We start from the raw sequence: 25,637 nt of genomic DNA on the forward strand, positions 1-25,637 counted from the left end.
CTTCAAGATAGTGATGCCAGGAATGGAAGGCTTCGTAAATGGCTAGGAGCTCCTTGTCATGTGTGTCGTAGTTGAGTTCCAGCACCGTCAATGTCTGTGAGCAGAAAGTGACAGGTTGTATGTATCTCTTCAATGGTACAATGAATAGAAATAATACCTGATATTGCATAGTCCAAAGTGTCAGTTTCAATGACTAGTGGCACATCGGGAACCCAATGCATCAATATAGGAGTGGCAGTAACTTGTGAAAAGTGATAGATGCTCCATGGGCTTCATGGAATTTCATGGAGTTCCATGGATTTTCTGACAAATGACATGACTTTTACAGCCTCCCATGGGTGGTCACGGGCTTCTGTGGATGTTCATGGACTCCCATGGATGTTCATGGACTCTCATGGGTACCCATGGGTGCTCATGGACACCCATGGATGCTCATGAACTCCCAAAGGCCATTTATGTGCTTGTTATTTTGCTCTGTTGCAAGGATTTGACACTCAATGCTGCCACAGTGATGTGCAGATGGTCAGAGCAGAGGGGGGGGGTTTCCATTGTTCAATCAAGTGTGAAGCAAATACATATTGCCATAATTAATGATGAAAGTTACTGAAGACAGGTAGCACTGACATGTCTATATTCACCAATACTATTTACATAAATTTTTCTGTGATCAAAACTGATGGAGATGTATGCATGTTTTTCCCTGGGCTCCTCACATGTATGATGCACCTGTGATTGGTTGTAAGGATTGTATTCCCCACCCTTGACCATATATGTAGCCTCATTATGGCATGTACTGATGGACTGGGAGTGTGAGGCTACACCAGTGCTTAAACAAGCACACCAACATATTCAGTGGACACTTGCAGTTGTGGCACAAAAATCAAAGTTCATATTTATTATTATAGAAATGGGATTTTCCCATTTTTAGCCTCTTACAGGCTCTGTGGAGTACAGTATCCCATGCCATGTAAATAGTTAGTATCCAACAACTATCATCACACAAAACCTGACCCAACCATGTTATTGTAAACCCAGCTCTCACAACCTCTGCCACATTATCTGTAGAATCATCCCTATGCTGACCCCCTATGCTGCACCCAAAACCTATGGAAATGGACCAATTCAGCCCCACAGTTCTAACATTTATACAGACTCCTGTTGTCAAAGACTGGATTTGAAAGGGAGGTATGACTCAGTGTTCAGAGGGCTTTGGCCTCAGCAACTCAAGCCAGGAGCACTGTGCCCAGTAGCATGTTGGGGCCCTAATTTGCAGATACATGGGAAGTCTAGGTGGAGGGCCCATAAATGGCAGAAACCAGGCAGAGCTGACATAACAGGGTCAAGGGTTAGTCAACTGAATATTACTGGCAACTTGGGTTACAGGTTTAACAGACAACAACCCAAGAATGGAGAGGGCGGTCCAAAGGCAGACTTGCAGGGCAGGCAACTAAATGGCCAAACGGAGTCAGGGGTGCACTTGTGGACATTGGAGCTGTCTGGAGGCCTTTGGGGTTCCATACTTAGGGAGGTGTAAGTAATATATATGGAAATGGGGAGGTGGTGACCATTGGGGGCCTCTGAGGTTGGTATGAGTGGAGCAGAGGTAATCAGGGATGGCTGGAGGTGACAGAAGGTGGTGGCAGAGGATGGATATGACACCTGTGAAGACATATGTATAAAGGCTTTTGGTTGGGTCCCCATCTCTGAGTCCTGCAATTTCAACTAATATTTTCACTTGCTATAGTATTGTCAGGGCACCTCACCTGAACATACAACCCTGAAAACCCTCCCCCCAGTCTCTCCCCATTTTTCCCTATTTTTCCATGTGTATTTACAACCAGGAGACCACATACAGACCCATGTGACACCCTTTCCAAGCTGTGGGAATGTGCCTGGCTTCTGCCTGCAGTCACACTATAAACTGGCACAGTCCACTTCCTTTTATAGTAGCTTAGCAGGGATAGGGAAACTCACCCTTCTTCTCAACTCACTCCCCACATAGCCCCTTCAGTGAGTTTGAGGAACTACAGGCAGGATCTAGTGCCCCACTGCCCAGAACACTGCACACACCCAACTCCGAGGTCAGGCTGCCCCCATGCACTGTCATGGACTTCTGTGGACCTCCATAAACATCCATGAACATTCATGGACATTCATGGACCCTTCTAATAATGCTCCCATGGGTATTCATGGGTATCCATGGGCATTCATGGTACCCATGGAATTTCACAGAAATTGGAAGATAATGTTGTACATGGGCTTTCATGGGTGTCCATGGGTGTTCATGGCCCCCCATGAAAACCCATGGATATCCATGGAGCCCATGGGAGATATTACACTTTTCAGATGTTACTCCCAGCTATCTGGCCCCCCTTTACTCTAAGCAATATTAATGACATAACTGTTAGCCAAGATTGCATGAGATATTTATGTAGTTAGAATGCAGGTACTATTCATTGCACTATTATCACTGTCATGTCACCCCTTACCCATTATTGCCCTTCCATCCACATCATCTATCTTCCTATCTGATGTCATACTTCTATCAGTTACCATGTGTTCCCAATGTAGCCACGCTCTCATGAGTTAGCGGAGCTCATGTATATAAGGCCCTTATGCCAGCTAGGCTAGCTCCCTAGCTTTGATATCGACTAGTTTCCTGGTGTCAGGGCATACACCCTGACCTAGCCCATACCGCATCCACACCCGCACTCGCACCCGCACCCGTGACTGCACCCAGCTGTTGCACTCCCCGCGCACGCCCTGTGCCGGATGCTCAGTGCAGCCGGATGGCCCGGACCTCGGGTCTCGGGTCTCATGTGACTTCCGGATATCTCCGGAAGTTTTCGATGTATTGTGGCCACTGTGGGAAGATGAGAAGTTAACTTCCTTCTCATCTCTGACCCACAGTAGGCAAGTTGTATATACTTGCCTCTCTTTTATATACCATCTCTGACCCACAGTAGGTTGTGCCCTGGACAGGGCTAGTTACACCTAGGACTGTGGACCATAGGGGAGGGTCATGGGGACCCGGGAGTCGTCCCCTGACACCTGGGGATATCTTTACACCATGAATAGATGCATGGACTCTGACAATAACCCAGTCAATGTACATTCCCGTCCAATGCAACATGTTCAAGTTTGATAAGTTCCACATATCAGAACATCTTGAAACTGGAGATCCCTAACAAGCAACCAATACTCATCATCTATGCCAACTTTCAGAGCTATTTGCACACTCAGTCTGAAGATTGAAGGCAGTTAAGCGCCAACCACTGAATCAGCCTCATAGATACTTTTTCAATGATTTAAACTTCTTGTTTTACAATGACAACTACATGAAAAATAGGCTTAGAAAAGAGGTCAACAGGTAATGGACCTCCTATGAAGAATTCAAATGCCTGGATGGCCTACAAACCCTGCACTGGTGGTTGTTTGCTGATCAGGAGAAACCCGGATCCAAAGTTGCTTCTGGTTGAATTGTGCATCCATTTCCCTCCTTTGTGTGCAACTCAAACTGCTGAAATGGGTCAGCATGCTTCTTCAAACAGTGCTGTGAAGTGAAAAATATCACAGGAAAGGGATCAACTCAATAAATCAGCTACTGAAGCATGGCTTAAGGCATATGAAGAAGCTTCACATTGTGAAGCACCAATGCCCTCCATTGGGAAGGTTGCCACTCAGTTTCCTGGAGTGGATAGAACTACCCTATGGTGCCATCTCAAGCATTCCCAGGATTCCAAACCTATTTCAGCAGCTAAACGTGGTCTTCTGACACCTACAGAATCTCAGGAACTTGTGGACTTCATTAAAGAAATGGGTGATCAGGGGTTTCCACTCATGTACAAAAAAATCACTGAATATGGACTTGCAATTGTGCAGATTCACAATGAAAATATAAAGTGCATTGGCCATAACTGGGCACAGCGGTTTGTTCAAAGGTTTGAAGATCAAATTGGTGCAAAAACTTGCACGCTTCTTGAGAAAACCCATGCATCAGCATTAAATCCTGAAAATGTGCGACACCACTTTGATCTTCTTTCCAAGACAATCCAGAGCTATGGGATCCACCCAAGAAATATCTACAACTGTGATGAGACTCGAATGTCCCACTTTGACAAAAAGTGGTGGTATTGGCAACTTCCAGACAGGGCCACTGTAGGAGGGACGAGCTGGTAGTACCCAAACAGCACTATATAATGGTCTACAGACATTACCTGGGACCCAACAGGCAGTACAGAGCCACGAGTTTTCTGGTGACACAGTTACAAAAGAGAACTTCCTTGAAATCTATGGGACTGCTCACCTTAAAGCCTTTACCAAGGAGAACATACTCAAGGCATTTCAGAAATCTGGAATTTGGCCACTCAATCAGGATGTTGTGACTCCTGAAATGATGTGGCCAAGCACTATGACATCACTTGATGCAAGTTCAGCAGTCCCAGTGATGCTTCCCTAACCAGTTAAAAAGGGAATGAACTTCTTCTGCACCATGTGTGAGCGTGAGGCAGACTACTGGCAGCATAGGCAACATGAGATGCAGTCATCAGCTCAACTGGACTCACTCCAAGAAGCCATCACAGGGACCCAAACCCCCAAAACATCTCGGATAACATGCTATTCTCCTTATCGGGCACCTAGAACTCCAAGAGAACATTGTCAGATACCGACAATAGACCCAAATTTACTCTCACCTTTCCTTCCTCCCTCATCTGCTGAGGATGTATTCTGCGAGTCTCTATCTCGCTCATCTGCATCAGTTTTACTCAGTCTAGTTGTCTACCATCAAATATGACATTGCTACCCCCAATTTATCAAAGCATGCACCACTCAAGAGGGCTCCCCCCACAACACACTGCCAGCACCACCTGTGGTAACCTGAGCTAATCAACTCCACATCGAGGATGAAGTACTAAGAGAGGATGTAAATGCATTGGACAATGCATTAGCCAATGTTTACAAGGAGATGCAAGATGGATTTGATGCAGCCAATACACCGATCCTACTGTTGGCATCATTCCTGGAGCAGTTCCTCAAGCAACATGCAGAGAAGGAGAAAAAGCACAAGAAGGATAGGTGCTGACTGCAGACTGGGAAAGCTGTTGTGTTGACAGAGGATGAGATGTTGGATTTGATTGAAAGGGCAGAAGCACTGCAACAGGTGAAGCCACATTAAGGAGTACATGAAGAGAGACTCAGAAGAAACTTGTAGGAGAGATTGCAGAGCTCAGGAAACTGAGGGCTGAAGCATGGGAGGCAGCTAGACTGGACAATGAGGTGCTGCTGGAGAATTGGGAGGTGATGAAGGAAGTGCACCGCAACCAGGGTGAGAAACCTCCACAAAAGCCATGTGTTGCCATGCATGCAGAGGTTTGGGCATTGGTAACAGAGTGTCATATCCATCCCTGGCCATCGACTTCCGATCCCTCCAATCCCTCTGGTCTACCTCCACTCCTCCTTCACTAACCTCGGAGCTCCCGTATTCCACAACCCCCTTGGTACCCCTTGATGGTCACCACCCCCTCCTTTCAATTTATTACCTACACCTCCCTAAGTACGGAGCCCTGAAGGCTTCCGGACAGCTCTGACGTCCGCTAGCGCACTCCCACCTCCGCTGGGCAATACACTCGCTTGCCCTGCAAGGCCACCTTCGGGCCTATCCCTCCTTTCTGTTTCTGGGTTAATGCCTACCATTCCGTTAAACCCGTAACCCAACTCGTCAGTAATATTCAATTGGCTAATGTCTAACCCTGTTAGCTCGGCTCTGCCATTTGCGGCCCCATCCTCGTTGTAACTATATATACTCAACTTGTACATAGGTTACACCTCAGTAATAAAATCGACTAGAGTTTACCCCCTTCAGTTCTGGTTGCCAGTTTAGTAAGTTAGGGCATGGACGTTGAAAGAGGGCTCGCAGCTCTCTATGCCAACTAAGCTCATGGGGGCCAAACTCCCTAAACTCCTACTTTCTTGATCTTCTCTCTGCTTATCTCGATCCTTAACTCCGTGGTGAGTTCCCCGGGATTTCCGCAAGGTCCAGGCTCAGTGTCCACTACTCACTCGTTGTGAGCTAGATCACTGCCCTTATTCCTACTGTTGGAATTCCACACACTCACACCCTCTCTAGCGCATCCTAGCACCTTAGAGAAAATGGGGGAGGGGAGAACTTCTTTTCAAAAATCCGGTATGTACAGGATTATAAGAAATAATTATTTTTAGAATAATTGATGGGAAATATTGGTACCATATGGCACCTGCATACCTTATTAGGCGAAATAATAAAAAAAGGGTAACAGTAACAATAAAAGAATATCAATCAATATCTGAAATGATGGCAAAATATGAAAATATAAGAAAATAAGCGATTTCTCAGCGAGTTTATGGAATTAAGAGCCTAAATTGGAAATGTAGCCGGAGATAACTCTCACGCAGCCAATGAGCATTTTACCAATTTATTAGACGCCGTGGGAACGAGTGAGGCAGGAATTCTGGGTTGCTGCTTGAGATTCCCACGCCTGCACATGCCCGTGCCTAACTTGCCCAACATAGAACTCTGTCAATTCTCCACCGATTGGGACATTCTTGATATCGTCAGAATCGTACGAATTAGGACTATTTTTAGATACCGAATCCGTATCGAGTTGTCACATGAATGGAAGGGGTTTTCTAATCATGGAAACGGGTATCCGAGCCGGTGCTGCGTGTGGGCAATTATCCCACCTACAACATGTTACTTGGCACAGTGCTCCTGGCATAAGTCGCTGAGGCCGAAGCCCTCCGCCATGGAGACATTCCCTTGTCTCAACCTGGTCTCTGACACAGAGCCTGAATTGGAGGAGCAGGCCAAAGAGGATAATGTTGGTGATTCTGAGTGCTTGGGGAGCTCAGGTGAGGATGGAGACAGTTCAGAGGAGGAGGATGAGTAGTGTGTTGCATTGGGTGGAAATGCATTTTCCATTATGAAATGTGCCATGTCAAAGATTCTGACTCTGCCCTTGAGTTTTAATCCCTTGATCTCCATTTTTTGCGATTATTTAGGTGACTACCTATTACACACTACTGTACTGGCACGACCAACAACCGGCTGGGTTGGGAGCATGACAAAAATTTTGTTTGGACATTCTGACTGGCATGGCTGCATGATGCGTGACAGTCAACCAGCAACCTTGGGAACTGCATGACACAACCCAGCCCTGGGGTGTTTTATATCCGTAAAATATGCAGAAAATTTTCGTTCTGTCCTGCCTTTCAAGTCCTACTGCTCATTATGGATGGGTTTGCTCTTGCCAGTCACATTGCTTTGTGTGCAGAGGAAACCATCATGCTGTTAGCAATATAGATACCAATTTAGGAAAATTTGAATATAATGTTTGCACAGCCGCCCAAATAGCATGACACCGGACTTTTGAACCGCTATACTCATGTGATGTGTGACAAATTTTGAAGAAGTACCGGACTGGCTGCCCTACTGGTTGTTGGTCATGTCAGTACAGTATCCCCAATTGTTAGAACCGGGCAGATTCGGACAACTCCGGAGTGGAATCGGAGACTTAGCGTGGAAGGACCTCGGCCTCAGCGACTCAGGCGGAGCGCTGTGCCATTGCTGGTTGTCCTGGGGGTCCCTAATTTCGGATCTAGCAGAGGGAAAGTCTCTTGGGGGGAATTCATGTCGATTTCGGACTAAACCAAAACAAGTATGTACAAGCGCCGATATATATAATGGAAGGGGCAAAAGCACAAGGAAAACAAAGGGTAACCGAATCGGAACGAAGACGTCCGAAAGGGAACAAAGGGTAGAGGGAGCGGAGCGGTACCGAAGGTCATAAGGCAGGACCTGTGATACATCCGAAAAGAGGTAGGGAGGGCGAGGCCCAGAGGGGCAGGAGGATGAGGGGAAGTGGGGATGATGACTAACTGGCTAGAATAGGAAGAAGCAGTAGTCCAAATAGGGATGAGGGGAAAACGCGAGAAATACATTACAAGCGGTGAGAGTGCCGAAGGCAATCCGTGAAGCTCAGGGGTTGCGGAGCTTACGGAGGTTACGGAGGCAGGGTTGAAAGTCCGAGGGATATTGGCAATGGTGTTTACGTAGTATGAGGTCACCAATGCAATGGACTAAGACCAAGGTGGAGTCAAAGTCCGAGGTAGGGACTATGATGGAGGCTCGGTGCAAGGTACGAGCGGTGTCCGAGTGCGAAGTACGGGACAGCGGTGGAAGGTCGTAACTTGGCGGAAGGGTGGCGGAGGAGTAATGGAGGGAGGAGAGAGGGGACAGGTAAGGGGAGAAGGAGTGGCGGAAAGGAGAGTAGTCAGGTCCGAAGGTGAGTATCGGAGCGGACGGGGGAAGCGTAGGAGGATAACGGGAGGGTGGAGGTGTTGTGAAGGGGGAGCGGAGTAGTAGGAGGGTGGCGAGAGGGGCGGTGTTCGGTCCGAGATGAGTATCGGAGCGGACGGAGATAGGGTCGGGGAGGTAAGGAGGAGGTGTGTTGCCAGGACCGAAGGTGAGTATCGGAACGGCAGCGGTAGGTTATGACTCCGGAGGTGAAGAGGGTGGAGGTCCGGAAGTCAAGTCGGGGTCGGGTATGCACGGATATGACACCAATAATAGTACCCATTGCTGCTGTCATCGGTGTGTGAGGACCATGGGAACATGAGTCGAAAGTGCATGTGCATTGACTGGGTTATTACTGTAGACTGTTGTGCTTGCTGTACCATTAAAATGCTCAAACGGTGAGAAACGGCACTGCCGTGCAGCATCTAATACCTGAGGCTTTGAATGGCAGGGTGGCGGTGTTACTCTGTTTGACTTCCTGTTTACAGCGAAAACCGGTTTATCAGGGAAAAGTTGTGCAACTGGAACCCTGTTAGTATTCTCCTTCTGGATTAGGAGGTCTTCTCACTGGACCCTAGTTCATATATGTCCCGTTTGCAAATTGTACATAATGTTTGCCGCTTTTGGTGAAGTTGAACATAAACAATAGCCAACAACATCCAACAGCCCTCATGTCCCAGCCTCCCCAACCATGCCCCTCGTACACTGCCTAAGTGATGACCTAAAGCTTCATATCCCCTTTCTCTGGATGGACAGTCTGAATGTTCAGCAGATATGTTGTACTTTATCTGTCAGCAAAACCCTAGTTTACAAAATCCTGAACCACTGGCACACCAACAATACTATCCAACCCCCATCACTTTGAAGAGTTGGATGGCCATGCACTCTCCCAGGAGAGGCTGTCACTTACATTGAGACCCACCTTGACAATGATGGCACACTTCTCTTGGATGAGCTTCAAGCCTGTATCCATACTGAATTTGGGGTTGATGTTGGCATAAGCACCCTCTGACGAACACTCAACTCACTTCTTTACACTCGCAAACAAGTAACTAGGATTGCAATAGAAAGAAATGAGGTCCTCCATGCTGCTTTCAAATGCTGCTATGCAGAGCTGGTCCATGACCCTGACATGCTCATTTGTATCGATGAGAGTTCAAAGGATGAATGCACCGTTGCACGTTGGTGGGGGTATGCCCAGCTTGGGAAGTGTTGCCCAGTTCGATCTCAGTTTGTTTGAGGGACTCGGTATTTGATTCTCCCTGTCTTAGGTGTAGATGGTTATCTTGCATATGAAGTTTTTGAGGGACCGGTAACAGGAGACCGATTTGTTGAATTCCTTCGTGAGCATGTTGTCAGTCTTACTCGCTGTTGTTTCCCTGATGAACCACTAATGTTTCCTTGCAACTAGGTACCACTTATGCAACCATACCCAGGACCACAGAGTGTCTTCCTCCTGGACAACTGTTCCATTCACCACAGTCAGGAGGTATGCACACTTATTGAACATGAAGCAGGTACAGTATTAGCTCTATTCCCATTCTCTTCCTTGATCTGATCAATCTAGGTGGCCATTTGTTGTATTTGCCACCGTACTCACCAGACTTTAATCCAATTGAGGAATCATTCATCAGCAAACCTGGAACGGACCTCTCAGAGCTCTCAGAGCTTTCAGAGCTCTGTGAGCAAATTGACCCTTTTGCTGTGCACCCTCTACACATAGAGTCAAGAAAATATATGATTTTGTTCTCATAAGGATGCAGAAGTGCAAAGATAATATGGATATCCATTTTTGGAAATGCATGTAAAATAGCCATCATCATCACTCGAAAAGCTCTATGAGCTCTATGAGCCCAGTGGGCTCATAGAGCTCATAGAGCTTTGTGTTTTTTTTTTACTAATGAATGGTCTTCATGTCTCCATGGAATCTGCTGAGTTATCTTGGCACCAGTAGTGCAATGGTAATATGGATATATGTTTCTGTAAATGTGTGGAAAATAGCCATCCTCATCACTCCAAAGGCTCCAAAGGCTCTATGAGCTCTATGATCTCAGCAGGCTCATAGACCTCATAGACCTTTTGTGTTTACTGATGTATCCATGGAATATGCTGAGATACAGCACCTTGTTTATTGCTATTTGCAAAATTTGAGGAAAACTCCAAAATTCAAAACTTTGCACTTTTGGCAATGTAACCATGCATGTTATGTAGGGTATAAATCAGTTTTGAAAAGTGTCCCAAAAAGAGTAAATTTAAATACAGCCCAATAAAGCAAACAGAAAGCTGATGTATCCTTCAGATATCATCCATACATCCATACCAAGCCTTTTCAATTGTCAAAATTGGGTGAGTTTTGGGTGAGAAAGGAGATGAAATATATAGTGTAAATTTTTGGATTTTGGAGTTTGCCTTGAAATTTTCAGATAGCAAAAATTTTATGATAGAAAGGTGATTTCAATTTTTTTAAATTATTTCTAAATGTCCTGAAATTTCTCTCCCTAACATTTACCAAGATTTCTGAATTTTCCCTGATTTTTTAGAAATTTTCCTTTTCTCAATTTTTTTTGAAAGTCCCCCATTTCTCCCTGAATTTTCTGAATTTTCCTTAATTTTCCCTGCCTTTTTTTCAAGTTTTTAGAAACCCCCCAGTTCCCCCTCATTTTCCTCCCATTTCCCCCTTCATCCCCCCCCCCCAATTCCTTCTGCAATTTTCCCCCCATCCCCCCCTTCAATTTTCCCCTCATTCCCCCCCATCCCCCCCCTTCAATTTTCCCCTCATTTATTCCCCCCTCATTCCCCCCCTCATTCCCCCCCTCATCCCCCCCTTTAATTTCCCCTCATTCCCCCTCCCAATTCCCCCCCAATTCCCCCTCAATTCCCCCCCCTCATTTTCCCCCTCATTTTCCCCCTCATTTTCCCCCCATTCTCCCCTTATTCTCCCCCCCCCATTTCCCCCCATTTTCCCCTAAGTAATTTCGGATTAACCCTATTTATAACCCTAAATTCAGTGTATATATCAATTGGGTTGTGTGCCTTTGGTGTGCAGTGCCACATGAGGGGTTGCAAGTTAAGTAGACTGTTGTCCAGTTGACCCTAGGGTAGGAACTTGACTGTGGCCAGTCACATGATACTGTAGTCAAGCTTTTTATTTTTTTGAATTTTTGTGAATTAAACATGGGCTCAGGGTGCCCATAGAGCTAATAGTCCTCTGTGGGCAAATATATCTCTATGAGCTCTCAGAGAGGGGGACCTGCAATTTTCAAAGTTCTTAGCTCTGTGAGCTCTGTGAGCTCTGAGAGCTCTATGAGCTCTCATACCTCCTGGTTGGGTTTGCTGATGTTTTCATTCATCAAGACCAGGATGCACTGTCAATATGATGATGCAGTCCACCATCCATCTCCTTTGTCATTTATTTATGATGCATGTTCTCAAGTTAGCGACAGTCAAGCCCAAGGATGGTACCGTTCATGTGGATACTTTTGAGCCCATCCAAATATTGTCATAGACTATGTAGATATGGCAAACATACATATAGACATGTTTCGTGGAGTTATTCACAGCAAAAATGGATCATCATCATGGGTATACAAACAAGGGTTGTCAGTTATGGGGTTGAAGAACCCTCCACAAGTGGGGGATGCATCCAATAACCCCCCTCAGCAACCATCACATAATCCTCAACCCCTTCATCATTGTGAAGTTTTTCTTGTTCCTCCACAAACTGATCCCACATGTCCGTGCTGTTTTGGCTAATGGGAATGTTGAACACGGGTCTTCCATCATCATATGTGGGGTCTCAGCCATCCTTGTATTTCTGCCTGTACATAACTACTGCCCAATCATCATCCAGTGCCTTGCGATTCTGGCCAGCTGAAGAAGAGCTTGCCATGGGATTGGGTGGAGAATTGGGAGGGTCAGATGCATGTTGTTTCTCTACCTTCCAGTTCCAAAATTCGGATGCCGCTGCATGAAATTGCTGAAGAGGACCCAGATGGAGGCCCAGAGCATGCCGGAGGTCATTATCAGAGCTCTTCCCAAGATGACCAGCTGGATATATCTCCTCTTCTTGCATACCCAGCATGCAAGAACTCTAGTCCTCACCACGTAACACATCACACCAGGTGACAAACTCTTGAATTGATGAGTGTCCGAGGATCAGCTTTGTCTTCTGGGGGCTACTGTAAGGCCGGTTGGGGTGCCGGCCTTGGTGACTCCTCAATCCTCAGGCTGTCGAGAACATAGACTGTATGGAGCTAGTATTCGACAGGGGGGGAGGAGAAGAGCAAAGCCCCTTTCCCCGACCCCGGACACTATATATATATACAGTTGTTTTACATTGTTTATTACGAAGAGTATTAAAGAATAAATGAATAAATGAAATGCGCGCAAAGCGCGCATCATCCCATCCCTGTCCATCCCTTACAGCTACCCAGGGGTTGGACCGTTGTAATTTGCTTTTTGGGCGATGGCACTTTGTCAGCATGTGTTGGAGGAACAAGCAATGCTGATGCTTTCGGGTTCAAAGTGGAGACCATGGCCACAAGGGCAAGTGTCATGAGAGTTTCAAGCTGATTGTTAGCTGGTGGATTTCCAGGGGTGTGGGACTGGGATTTGGAATGGTGATGGGTAGTCAAATCAAAATAATGACTATTAGGGGGACTGTTCAATGATGCTGTGCCCTCAATCTGCCATGCAAAATTGCCATGATTGTCACATACTAATATTGTCTGCCAATTTGATTTCAAAACTCACCCAACTAGATGCCCAGTGCTTCAGAGCATGTGGAGACAACGGTATGCACAGGTCACCAGCTTTACAGATGAAGCAGTATTGTCCATTAGTATGGTGAGGATCAATGCATGCCCACTGCTCTTGAAGTTGAACCACTTTTGCAGCACGTTCTGCCTCCAATGGGGTAAGATTTGTGATGCTGGGTGCCTGGTTTCTGGAATGTACAACCATAAAAATGACAGATCTGAAATAAAACTCACTTTACCCACATTGCCATAACCAGGTGGCTCATAACTCGCATGCCAATGTGCATTCGTAGTACTGGGAGTCTGTATTTGCAGTCAATAAACAACTTTTTCTATAATAAATGCATCTTACCGGCTGCAGCATTGCTTGAAAGTCGTCCAAGTTGACTTTTATGGTGATAGTGAGCAGCATCTGGCTGCGAATGGCCTGAATCATTGACGAAAATTCCACATTTGTCTCAATTAGGAGTCGCTTGCTCGCACTGAAGATGAGGATTAGTCAAAGCCTGAAGGATGAATGAAAAAGGGACTGTAGTACATACGCTGCACCTTCTTTGTGCCATTTGAAGATGGGCCATTTGCCAGTGCCATTTCCCAGCACATACACTGTGGAATAACCGGGACCCAATGCCCCGAGAGCAGCCCCCCAAAAGATGGATGGCTCAATTTCCCTATTGCTCCCAAGGACATCAAGTTGAAACTGCTTCTGGATGGTGTTGGGTTTCTTGTCCTTCCCATCCTTGCCCTTCTTTGGCACCAAAAGCGCAACTGTAATGCGTATTGGCTTGAATTGTTCACTGTACTCGCTGTTGGCATCTTCTTCTGTAGCAGGTTGGCTGCCTACACGGTGTGTGGGCATCTTTTCTAGCTGAAAGTTAGTGAGCATGTCAGTGACAAAGAGGGGAAAGATTTGGAGGGGGAGGGGCAAGTTTCAAGACAGGCTTTCAATTATCTTCTATTTGATTTTCCAATTCATGGCCGTTGCTGCCTGTCTGCCATGATCTCTCAAACACTTAGACCATTCTGGGATTTTCGAGATCAGGCAAGTCACTGGCTAGTACTTGCATAACATTCAAGACACACACCCTCACATATTATTGATGCTCTATGAAGCCCCCGGAGCTCCCAGAGCCCCCTAGTCCGCCATCATGCCTCAGTACCGAGTTTAGCCAGCTGCTGCCTCTCATACGCATTCTGTTGACATGTTTTGACAGGAAGCAAGCGATTCCCTTGTTAGGAACTCAACAGTGGGGGAGTACATAATTACCATGCTTATGCAAGTCTATCCCCTTTTTGCTATTTTCGGAGTGAACAGTAGGGCTCCTAGCGGATCGGATCGGTCCGGATCCGGATCAGAATCCATGGATTTTAGAGGTTTGAAACAAAAACCGTATCCAGCAGTTAGAAATCCGCGGATATGCAGATCAACCGCAGATTATAGATAATATGTTCCAAAATTATATTATGTTGGAACGGCCCTGATAAGAGCTTTCTAACAATACCAAATATGTCCATATTGGTGGAGAACTGACAGAGATATGGGGAAAATGGCACAAAAGATGGGTGTCAGATGTGTTAGAATGTGCGGATTCGGACGACTCCGGAATGGAATCGGAGACTTAGCGTGGAAGGACCTCGGCCTCAGTGACTCAGGCAGAGCACTGTGCCATTGCTGGTTGTCCTAGGGGTCCCTAATTTCGGATCTAGCAGAGGGAAAGTCTCTTGGGGGGAATTCATGTCAATTTCGGACTGAGGTTACAAGTTACTAGGTACATTGTATATAAGGAGGGGTCCAGAATCAAAAGGAACAAGGGTAGGACAAAAGGAGACAAAGGGAGATGGAAAGAGGAACAACACCGAGGGTCAAGTGTTTGACTCAATGGTGTTTCCCAAAGGAGGAATGAAGGGCCAAGGCCCAAGAAGGAAGGGAGGATGGGAGTCGGGAATGGCTAGCTGACTGAATAGAAAGGAAGCAGCAGCCCAAATAGGAATGAGGGAGAATAGCGGAATTGAAATGGACAATGCAATAGTTGCAAGGTCCGGAGTAAGTCCGGAAAGTCCGAACTCGGAGGTTAAACTCCAGAATATTGGCAAAGGTAATTAAATGGAATGAGCTAACCAATACAATGGATATAAGCGGAGGTGGGGTCAAAGTCCGAGGTCGGAGCTAAGACCAGAGGTTCCGGAGACGGAGACGCGAACGGGATTCCGGAGCGGAGGTCTGGAGTCGGGAGCATAGGTTTTGCGTACTCGTCTGGAAGGTGTCGAGGTTGGGGTCGGACCCGGAATGTTCCGGAGTCGGACCGAAGGTGGTGTTGGAGCCGGAGGTGGGATAACCTCTTGGGAGTCGGCAAGGAGAAGGTGACAGAAGGGAAGGAGGGCTCCGGAAGTCGGAGTTCGGAGTTCCAGGAGCCCGGAGCGGAGGTCGGGATTGTATGGATATGACAAGATGCCAAATTTGGAAATAACGGGCCTGGGTGGTTAGATTGGACTTGAAAAAATTGGGAGAAAATATGGAAACATAGGAGGGGTATCTAGGAAAGTGGGATATATTTAATCCACGGATAATCCGCCTATCTGCGGACTAGAAACCGCGGATATTATCCTCTCAAAAGCCACAGTAGAGTAGCAGTTACAGTAAATATGGGGAATTTCACCCTTATTTGCCTCAGATCTCCTGCATATCTGCAAGCAATAAATCATGTGATAAAACTGCGGATAATCCGCAAATCCGCGGATTAAAAACCGCGGATATTTTCCTCTGAAAATCCAAAACCGGATCCGTGAATTTCCGGATGCGGTTGCGGATATCCGCAGATCATCCGATCCGCTTAGAGCCCTAGTGAACAGGGTTCTCACTTGCACAACTTTTCCCTGATAAACCGGTTTTCACTGTAAGCACATTCATATCCCATCACCAATACATCATATTGTTGAAATAACCACTTCAGCCTAACAGGGTGTATGGTGTAATGGCTGTGCACACTGAGTTCGCGATCCAGAAGACTGGAGTTCGATTCCCAGTATGTCCAACTTTTAGGTTTCCCTAAAAGACCACGTGCAAATTCCAACACATATGACCACATGAGTTCCCATCAAACGGGACAATCCCGGCTGACCAAACCTGGTTCGGTTCTGCTGCGGTTCGGTTCCCGGTTCGAACCGGTTCTCTGTGAAGATGCAAAATAAGTAGTCGCAGAAGCCTAGGCAGAGCCAGAGACTGCCAAGTTCCTTTTTCCACTTCCGAATACGTCGATCGCGTTGCAGAAGCACCAGCTTCCTTCTCAATGGAACTACTGCCACTCTGAGGATGTCACGTACCCAGGATTTGGCTAATTCGATTTCGGTTTTCGAGCAGTTCACAAGAAAGTGGGCACTGTTGGTACTGTGCAAAGAGCGGAGTTGATAACTGCGAATCGATGCTGGCATCTGGCCTCTGCCAACGTTACGGTGCGTTGTTGATCCACATCCAAATATCTAGGGATCCAGAGATGTCCCCAATGAGTTTTTCAAGCAGCACGAAGGAATATGAAGCTTAAAGGTGACATAGCTGGTGAAGAGTGATGTCGGGGACTGAAAATCTATGGGGGTCGGCAAATGACCCATGTTGATGCCGATGCCGATGCCGGTGTTTCTATCTACTTCTTACGGACTCGGTGTCTTCGATCCACATTGGCTCCTTTCTCTAGAACCGTCGGGAAGCGACCGCACCACAAGCGCTTCCAATTGTGATCACAGCTGATACCATCAGCAGTTGTACAGAAAGAATTCCAATATTTTATGGACATTGAAAACATGGAAACAACATTCTGCACGATGAACTCTAGCTTCTCTTCAGGGCTGGTGTTGCGGTCGTCGGGACCGCCACTTTGCGCTTATGACACTCAGGCATCAGCGCGGAGAGTAATACCATCACATTCAGCACCCGCACTCGAAATACCGCACGAGGCGAAATTCGTAGTTTCCAAATTTGCTTTGCAAATTGTGGGTCCACCCGTCTGTTAGAGGACAACACCGTCCTGTCCAAAACGAGCCGGTGACGACGAGTTGCAAGGACTCCATTCTAAATGGGGCCCGTTTTTCCGTCGCAATGAAGATATGGCGGCTGATGAGGACACGGATAATCCGCCCACCTCCAACAGGTTTGAGCGTCCGAGAGTCCGTAAACCGAGGAATTCGCCTACAATTTCCTGCACTTCTGGTTTCATTATTGTAAAAAAAGGACAGTGATCTGCCTGGCTTGACTTTGATTGCCTGCTTCTCGTATGCCATATGATCGGGGTTTGTCCGAATATGATTAATCTCGTCGAGGGGAGGTATCCATGTCAAAAAAATTGGAGTACATTGTGCTGAGTGGGACAATAAGAAACAAGCACGCAGCACAAATACAAACGCCGAAACACGGTCCTAAACACCCCGCCGTGACAGGCGGCGTCCACCAGTTATAATGGATTCTTTTTTAATCTTGTCTGTGGCACATTATAATGCATGAATTCAACCACAACACACCTTTGTTTGGCGATTAAAAGAAAATAGCTGCTCCTAATGCTTCGTGGGCTGTCCAAGCTCATGAGCTTTGATAGTTGCCACCTGAATGGCTCGAGCAAAAGTGGACCGTACTCTGCCATCTTCCAGAGATAGCAATCCAGCAATCGTACATCCACCTGGTGCTGAAGCGGATCATCAGCCACCAATGTTGAATTCTCAGGGAAAAATAACCAGCTTACTCGTGACGGAATCTTTTAGCGCTGCCGGATGAATGCCTGTCTGTAACACCATGCGAGCAGTTCCCTGTACGGCTGGTGGAAATTGTGCCATCAACAGATTGACGTTACGAATCTGGCTGCTTACTTTGAGCCGCTAGCTCCAACGCCTCGACTCTAGGTAATCCCATCATCACACCCCCATCCGCCAGAGCCTCAAGCACGATTGAGACAAATGCTGGTCCAGATCCGCACAACGCCGTACATGCATCAAAGTGTTTCTCATCAAGGAAACGGCATCGACCAATGGAGGAAAAGATGGCAAGAATAATTTCACGCTCGTTCGCTTCGCAGGCTGAAGGAAGTGTTGATACGATAGTCATTCCTTCGCGAATCTGTACATTATCAGCTACGCCATTAGACGAGGATCAAGAGCACTCGCTTTCGATGGCGTATTCGGCATGGCACGAATAACTCTAACACTAGGGTCTAACCACTCACTTAGCTGGTTAATAGTGACCCCAGCCATGATACTAATGACGAGTTTCCCTCGGATGGCCTCTCGCATCCCTTCCTCTGTGAGTATTGCTTCGGCCAGTTGAGGTTTACAACTCCAGCCAGTTTGAGCATCGCTAAGGTAGTTAAAGGGGAAAAGAGAATGCACACCAGACCAGCACTACATCACTATCTCGCACTGCTGCAACGTTTTCTCCAACGAAAATGTCTACGAGGTTTGCCAGTTCCCCGAATGACTCCCAGAACAACTTGCGTAATTTCTTGGCACTTTCCTTACGACTTACGGTGGCCAAAAATTTTGACGGAAGTGCATCTTCCGATACACCCATCATGTATGAAGGGACAGGAGTGGATGTACCGGATGATGGAGGATGATCACCAAAAGTTTGAACGGGACTGTTCCATCGCGTCTCCAGGCTTGAAATCAAGCCAGAGGTGATCGCAATTCCCATCGTTCCGCATCCTACCATCAGGAGTATCACTAGGCGCTAATAATACGAGCTAGCTATGCATACCGAGTAGGCAAAGCTTATAGCCCATTGACGATCGGTCAATGGTGTGGCTGTGTGCTTCCATTGGTAGCGGGGCAGAGATCTCCGGTACAAATATACGGAAACAAAGGAATGACCTTCGCGATGAAGGCTCATATTTAGATATGTAAATTGTTAAATTCAGCCATACTTCGTGGTTGTCCACAATCAAGCATCTTGTTAATTGGGCTGTATCCAATGAGAATCAATCATGGCACAGGGGAAGATCAATTATGGGGTCCGGAGTGTTTTGTTAATGGAATGCCGACTCGTTTGGATTTCTTTTTTTTTTTGGTGGAACCTTCGATAGCTTTCGCAGGCAGGTATGCCTGAAGTTTGTGAGGAAGGGCGAGGCCTTCTAGTACACGAGAGTCATGTGCCTGTTGTGGAGGAGAATTGCCACCATTGGGAAATGCGTTTCCGCACTGGCAAATGTATTAATATTGCTCCGTGTGACCCACTACTGCCGGTTTCCATTCAATAGTACACGTGACAAATTTCGGTTCCGCACTCGCTCGTTGGTGTGAAAGCAAGCCTGACAAAGAATAGCTCATATCTCTGCAACCAGATGAGCTAGGGACTTGCGGTTTCTTTTAAAAGGCATGTATTTTACTCCTACAGATTACTTTACCACCGATAATCCTAATTCTCGTTTTTTATAAATTCATGTTTGTCACAGTCCCCCCCATTTTTCTCAACAATGGCTGGATGGAAAGGGATGAAAATTAGGCAGTAGGTAGTTCTTGTAAATATCTCAAACCCATTTTTTTTTTCTAACTGATAAGCCTTTTTTTCGTTTCTTAATAAGGTTGTGTGCCATCACGGTGACTCACACAGTCCCCCCCACATTTTTTTTCTAACCAATAGGATTTTTTTTCGTTTTTTAATTAGGCTGCGGGTTCATGACAGTGCTCAATACTGTCCCCCCCAATTTCCTCAACAATGGCAGGGTGCAGCGCAGCGAAAGTCAGGTGGTGAGTTCTTCTGGCATTTATCTCAGACCCATTATTTTTTCTAACTGATAGGATTTCTTTTCGTTTTTTAATTAGGCTGCATGTTCAAGACTGTGCTCAATGTGGCTTGGCACTGTCTTCCTCGACAGCAGGGTGTGGTGCGGTGAAAGTCTGGTGGAAAGGAGTTCTTGGATGTGGCCTGGGATCTCTCTTTTGTCTAATTGATAGGAGTCTTTGAAAAAAATTGTATTTCCATGCATGTCCATCAACCCTTCCTTTACGCAATCCCCCACTCTCAACCTGAGCTTACATCACCACCATCCTTTCCTCTCCATTCTCCTCAGTACCTCTCCCTTATGGAGCATTATATTCCATGCCAATCCTTTTCCATGCCTGCTCTTCCTGGGGCCAAACCAATGGCTTCTTCCGGAGACATGCAATTTGTTTTCCATTTATTCTTCCATTTGCACTTCATATTCCATGCACAATGAAAAGGGGAAGCAAGCGGGCAAATGCACAGGGACCAAGGGTAGAGGCCTTGCACTCAGCACAGAAGAAAATTCAGCCAGAATCCCTGGAGATGGCTTCTCCTTCGGACCCCCTGTTCATAGGTCAGGCTGTGGACCATAGGGGAGGGTCATGGGGACCCGGGAGTCGTCCCCTGACACCCAGGCACTATTGTGGTTGGGGTCACATGGGAGGAGCCACGTCATCTCCGCACACAGCCGCACTTCCCTGGGTATCTCCACAGGAGATCCCAGAGGTGTGCCACTCTGTGAGCAGGAATGCATGCAGCAGGCATGGCGATCAGGGGAGCGGGGTTAGGTGTGTAGTGATACATAGAGAAGGGGAAGTCGACCGTGGAACAGAAAGAAGGAAAGAGACAAGAAGAAACAGGAAGTGATAGTGGGGGAGCGGAGTAGGGTGGCATGGTGCGGGGTCAGGTGGGGTGTGCCCTGACAGCCACCCCCTGCGAATGGTGGACCGGAAATGGTTCTCATGCCGAATGCTCCTCTCCAAAGCGGTCCCATTCCAGTTGGTCCCTCTATGTGGCCTACAATGTACGCTGCATATCCTCCACCATATCACTATCCATACCCCTTTCCAGATCCAAGGACTGCTTTCCTCCCTCATCACTACCCATTCCCAGGTGGTTATAGTGCTGATGGTGTAGGCAGGATAATCGCCCACGTGCAGAGCCGGCTCGGATACCCGCTTCCAACATTCAGAAATCTACTTTCATTCATGCGACGACTCAGTACAAATTTGGTATCCAAAAATAGGGCTAATTTCTACGATTCCGACGATATCAAGAACGTCCCAATCGGTGGAGATTTGATGGAGTTCCATGTTGGAGATGTTAGGCACAGCAGGTCACGGGCATGTGTGAGCGTGGGAATCTCAAGCGGCAACCCAGGATTCCAGCCTCACTCGTTCCCACGGCGTCTAATAAATTGGTAAAAATGCTTATTGGCTGTGTGAAAGTTATCTCCGGCTACATTTTCAATTTAGGCTCTTAATTCCGCAAATCCATTGAGATATCGCTTATTTTCTTTTATTTTCATATTTTGCCATCATTTCAGATATTGATTGATATTCTTTTATTGTTACTGTTACCCTTTTTTATTATTTCGCCTAATAAGGTACCCAGGTGCCATATGGTACCAATATTCCCCATCTATTCTTTCTAAAAATAATTATTAGATATAATCCTGTACATACCGGTTTTGAAAGGAAGTTCTCCCCTCCCCCAATTTCTCTAAGGTGCTAGGATGCACTAGAGTTGGTGTGAGTGTGTGGAATTCCAACAGTAGGAATAAGGGCAACAATCTAGCCTGCAACGAGTGGGTAGTGGATTTGTTGAGCCCGGACCTTGCGGAAATCCCAGAGAACCCACCGTGGAGTTAAAGATTGAGCATAGTCAAGAAAGTAGGAGTTTAGGGAGTTTGGCCCCATGAGCTTAGTCGGCATAGAGAGCCATGAGCCCTCTTTCAACGGCCACTCCCATACCTATGGAGATTATCACTGGCAAACAGGATTATTGCAGTTAGCTCCACAAAGCAGTGAGGACCTTACTCCGCCCCCTTCAGCATTCCCCACTGTTGAGCACTGGCTAGACGAACTCGAGAATGACTCAGACTTCAATCTGGATGGACTGCTCTTCAGTCAATATCTGGCAGAGATCAATGACCTGGGGTACCTCCACATAGATGAGTTATCCAGAGCTTGTTTGAGCGATGGGCTTCACAGACTTGGGGTCAAAATCCCTTGTGGTCTTGCTGAGAAGCTGTGCCATGCAATGTGCCACAAAATCTGGAGAATTTCACAGGACTATATGGCAACTAGATTCAACTAGTTTATCATCCCCATCGTTTATACATTAATAATGTTACAATGCATGCTCAGTCTACATCATAACCACAATCTCTAAACCAACCTTTCACATCCTCAGGCAAAATGCTACAATAGGTATTGCACAAATGGTTTTCAATCAACATATCATTCTCAGTATTCATGACATCCTGAAAAGGTGTGCCATGATGACACAAAAGGTGTTTGAAGGTTGAAAATGACTCTTTGATTGGGTTGTAGTCTGGAGAGTAAGGAGGGAGATAAATCAATTTGCATCCCCTGAAAAAAGTGCAAGTCACCAACCAGGCCCCAAGAAAACTGGAAACTTCAGTGTACTTTTGCTCAATCAGGTCCTTGATTGAGCATCAGCAAACCTGGATGCGGAGGCCTGAGAGCTCATAGAGCTCTCAGAGCTCCCCAAAGTAGTCAAAGCTCATAGAGTTATATTTGCACACAGGGGACTATTATCTATATGAGCTCCCTGAGTGTTTAATTTATCCGATATCAAAATTAAAATTTAAGAGCATTGACTCTGGCATCATGTGATGAGTCACAGCCAAGTCCCTACCATGCAGGAAACTGAACAAACTGAGCTTAACTTTCAGTTCCCAGTGCGGCACTACACACCAAGGGTATATAGCCAAATTAATATATAGACCAAATTTAGGGATATACATATACAGTTAATCTGAAATTACTTAGGGAAAATGCGGGAAAATGAGTGGAGAAATGGGGGGGAAAATGAGGGGAAATTTGAGGGGGGGGGAATGGGGGGGAATGAGGGGGGAATGAGGGGGGAATGAGGAGGGGAATGAGGGGGGGAATGAAGGGAAATTTGAAGGGGGGAATGGGGGGAAATTTGGAGGGGAATGGGGGGGGGGAATTGAAGGGGGAATGGGGGGAAATGAGGGGAAAATTGAAGGGGGAAATTTGGAGGGGAGAATGGGGGGGAATGGGGGGAAAATGGGGGGAATGGGGGGAAAATGGGGGGGAATGGGGGGAAAATGGGGGGGAATGGGGGGAAAATGGGGGGGAATGGGGGGAAAATGGGGGGGAATGGGGGGAAAATGGGGGAAAATTGAGGAGGGAATTGAGGGGGGGGAATGAGGGGAAATTTGAAGGGGGAAATTGGGAGGGGGGAAGGAGGGGAAAATCGAAGGGGGGGATGGGGGGAAATTGAGGGGGGGGATGAAGGGGAAAATGGGAGGAAAATGAGGGGGAACTGGGGGGTTTCTAAAAAGTCAGGGAAAATTCAGAAAATGGGGGACTTTCTAAAAATGGAGAATGTCCAAAAAATCAGGGGAAATTAGGGGGAAAATCAGAAAATTTGGGATAAGTTAGGGAGAGATATTTCAGGAAATTAGGAATAATTGGAAAAGAAATTAAATCACTTTTTTGATAATTCAATGTGTATTGGAAAGTGCCAAAGTGGGGCAATGTAGCAATGTATGTTTCAGTGTTAGAAAAGTCTCCCACCATGTTTTGGTGAGCCAAATAACCATGGGAAATTTGGTGTCAAAGGCTTGGATGATATTTGAAGAATACATCAGCTTTTTGTTTGCTTTATTGGGTGGTATTTTTAATTTACTTCATTTGGAACACTTTTTTAAAACTGATTTATACCCTACATAACATGCATGGTTACATTGCCACACTTTGGTGCTTTCCAATTCACATAGAATCATCAAAATTGGTTGAGTTTTGAGCAAGAAATGAGATGAAAGATAAAGTGCAAATTTTTTGAATTTCAGAGTTTTCCTCATATTTTGTAAATAGCAATAAACAAATAAGGTGCTGATTTTAGTACACACAAAAGGTATATGAGCTTTCAGAGCAATGACAATGGCCATTTTACACACACATATATCCATATTATCTTTGCACTACTGGTGCCAAAATAACTAAGCAGATTTCATGGAGATATGAAGACCATCCATTATTTAAAAACAGAAAGCTCTATGAGCTCTATGAGCTCAGTGAGCTCATAGAGCTCATAGAGCTTTTCAAGTAATGATGCTGGCCATTTAATATGCATTTCCAAAAATGTATATACATATTGCACTTCTGCATCCTTAGGATAACAAAATCATTCAAACATTTAATTTTCTCCACCCAATGTGTAGAGGGTGCACAGCAAAAAGACTCAATTTGCTCACAGAGCTCTGTGAGCTCTGTGAGCTCCCTACCAAGTTTGCTGATGAGGGATGTTTGTATATTGAACAGTTGTCCATTATGATAATGGAGTTCTTGAGTGGGAAGGGGTTCATTTCTCTTAACAACTTGTGAATAAAGTGATGAAATGCCTCAGTATCATAAGATCCTTTTCATGCTTCAACATACAATGGGCCATCCAATGACAGCCCTGGGAGCACTGAGAACCTATGGAAAGATCTGAAGATTAGTTCCTCAGCAACCCAAGATAAAGTGCACACCTTTTGCCCTTTGAACGGCTTGAATGAACTGTTGCTCTGTACCCTCTTTGTGACCATCCTTGGATCCGAAGTGAGTTGCGCTTCTCCACAGCTGTCTCATCCACAAAGACAAGCTGGTCAGCAAGGTAGTTGTCAGTGATGTCCTGGTGCCACTCCACATGCTTTTCATCATTGCATTCCTGAGCTTTGCGTTGCACCTAATTGAAAGACAAGTTGCATTACAGTAAACAAAACACTTGGTTGTTCATACCTTCCTCATAGTATATCCTTGATGACACAGGGTCTTCCAGATACAGGACTGGGAGACAATTGTCCCACGCAGCCCCACCTGCATTCGGACTCACGCATTTATCCCTACAATCTGGGTTTTTGACAGGCGGCCATGAACAAAAGCTCAGTAAGGAAGATATCCAGGTATGTATTCTATATTCTCATCTAGCTCATTTACCTCAACTTTACATAGTTTCTTATTGGCTTGCTGGATGCGCGACCAGACTTCTTTTTGGATGAGCTTCAATGGAAGCTTATTGATTGCAACTAGAGGGGGTCCGAGAGCTCCAGTAGTGGGCCGAAGCTTCTCCAGGAAGCCCGGTTCTGCTGGGTGGTACAAGAGGCTCTAAGAAGGACGCGGCCTCAGCGACTCGGAGGGAGCGCTGTGCCTCCGTTATGTCTCAGTTAGTCCTTGTATTTCTTATGTCTGAGGTATCTTGTAGAATGGAAACGGGATTCACTCAGAGGGACTTTGGGTAACATTTTAGTCGAGATTAGAACTGAGGGACTACAGGTTCTAATCTATGGGTATTTATAAAGAGGAATGGAAAGGACTTAGTCAAAGTCCGAATGACAATGGGACAACACCGAAAGGTGCCGAATGATATCTTTAACGGGGAACCGAGGTGTCGGACCAAGAAGGGCAGAGTAAGAGGCCGGAAAATGAATGGGAACGAGAAATGGGTAAGGGGGGGTTAGCCGACTGAATGATAAGAAGATAGTTGTGCTAAGAATGGAAGGTGACTAATAAGTGATGACATGAGTGAGATCACTGAAGGATGCGGGTAACTC

General features: G+C 46.2%; 4 protein-coding genes and 1 non-coding gene across 5 annotated transcripts; 2 read left to right on the top strand and 3 right to left on the bottom strand.

The window, feature by feature from the left end:
* Positions 1-3,654: 3,654 nt before the first annotated feature.
* EI90DRAFT_3128254 (uncharacterized protein) lies at positions 3,655-4,459 on the top strand (the record flags this gene model as incomplete). The annotated part of the gene is made up of 2 exons (XM_039064075.1): positions 3,655-4,158; positions 4,211-4,459. The coding sequence occupies 2 exons, from the start codon at positions 3,655-3,657 to the stop codon at positions 4,457-4,459; spliced, it is 753 nt and encodes a 250-aa protein (XP_038912733.1).
* A 7,477-nt stretch (positions 4,460-11,936) lies between these two features.
* On the bottom strand, positions 11,937-12,413 carry EI90DRAFT_3018825 (uncharacterized protein; the record flags this gene model as incomplete). Its single annotated transcript, XM_039057264.1, has 2 exons — positions 11,937-12,081; positions 12,157-12,413. 2 exons carry the CDS (start codon positions 12,411-12,413, stop codon positions 11,937-11,939), a joined length of 402 nt encoding a protein of 133 aa, XP_038912734.1.
* A 316-nt stretch (positions 12,414-12,729) lies between these two features.
* Positions 12,730-14,008, bottom strand: EI90DRAFT_3231753 (uncharacterized protein; the record flags this gene model as incomplete). The annotated part of the gene is made up of 5 exons (XM_039066504.1): positions 13,632-14,008; positions 13,442-13,571; positions 13,324-13,392; positions 13,085-13,270; positions 12,730-13,017 (listed from the first exon to the last, which is right to left on the bottom strand). The coding sequence occupies exons 1-5, from the start codon at positions 13,973-13,975 to the stop codon at positions 12,730-12,732; spliced, it is 1,017 nt and encodes a 338-aa protein (XP_038912735.1). The 5' UTR covers positions 13,976-14,008.
* A 2,039-nt stretch (positions 14,009-16,047) lies between these two features.
* On the top strand, positions 16,048-16,121 carry EI90DRAFT_t189. Its single transcript has one exon. It is a non-coding gene; the product is annotated as a tRNA-Ala (tRNA).
* Positions 16,122-17,631: 1,510 nt separating this feature from the next.
* Positions 17,632-18,848, bottom strand: EI90DRAFT_3146597 (pyrroline-5-carboxylate reductase; the record flags this gene model as incomplete). Its single annotated transcript, XM_039065434.1, has 6 exons — positions 17,632-17,759; positions 17,817-17,888; positions 17,941-18,187; positions 18,235-18,403; positions 18,459-18,771; positions 18,824-18,848. The coding sequence occupies 6 exons, from the start codon at positions 18,846-18,848 to the stop codon at positions 17,632-17,634; spliced, it is 954 nt and encodes a 317-aa protein (XP_038912736.1).
* Between the last annotated feature and the right edge of the window lie 6,789 nt (positions 18,849-25,637).

The sequence above is a fragment of the Cantharellus anzutake genome (assembly GCF_015039405.1).
Source record: "Cantharellus anzutake strain C23 chromosome Unknown EI90scaffold_48, whole genome shotgun sequence".
Taxonomy (NCBI): domain Eukaryota; kingdom Fungi; phylum Basidiomycota; class Agaricomycetes; order Cantharellales; family Hydnaceae; genus Cantharellus; species Cantharellus anzutake.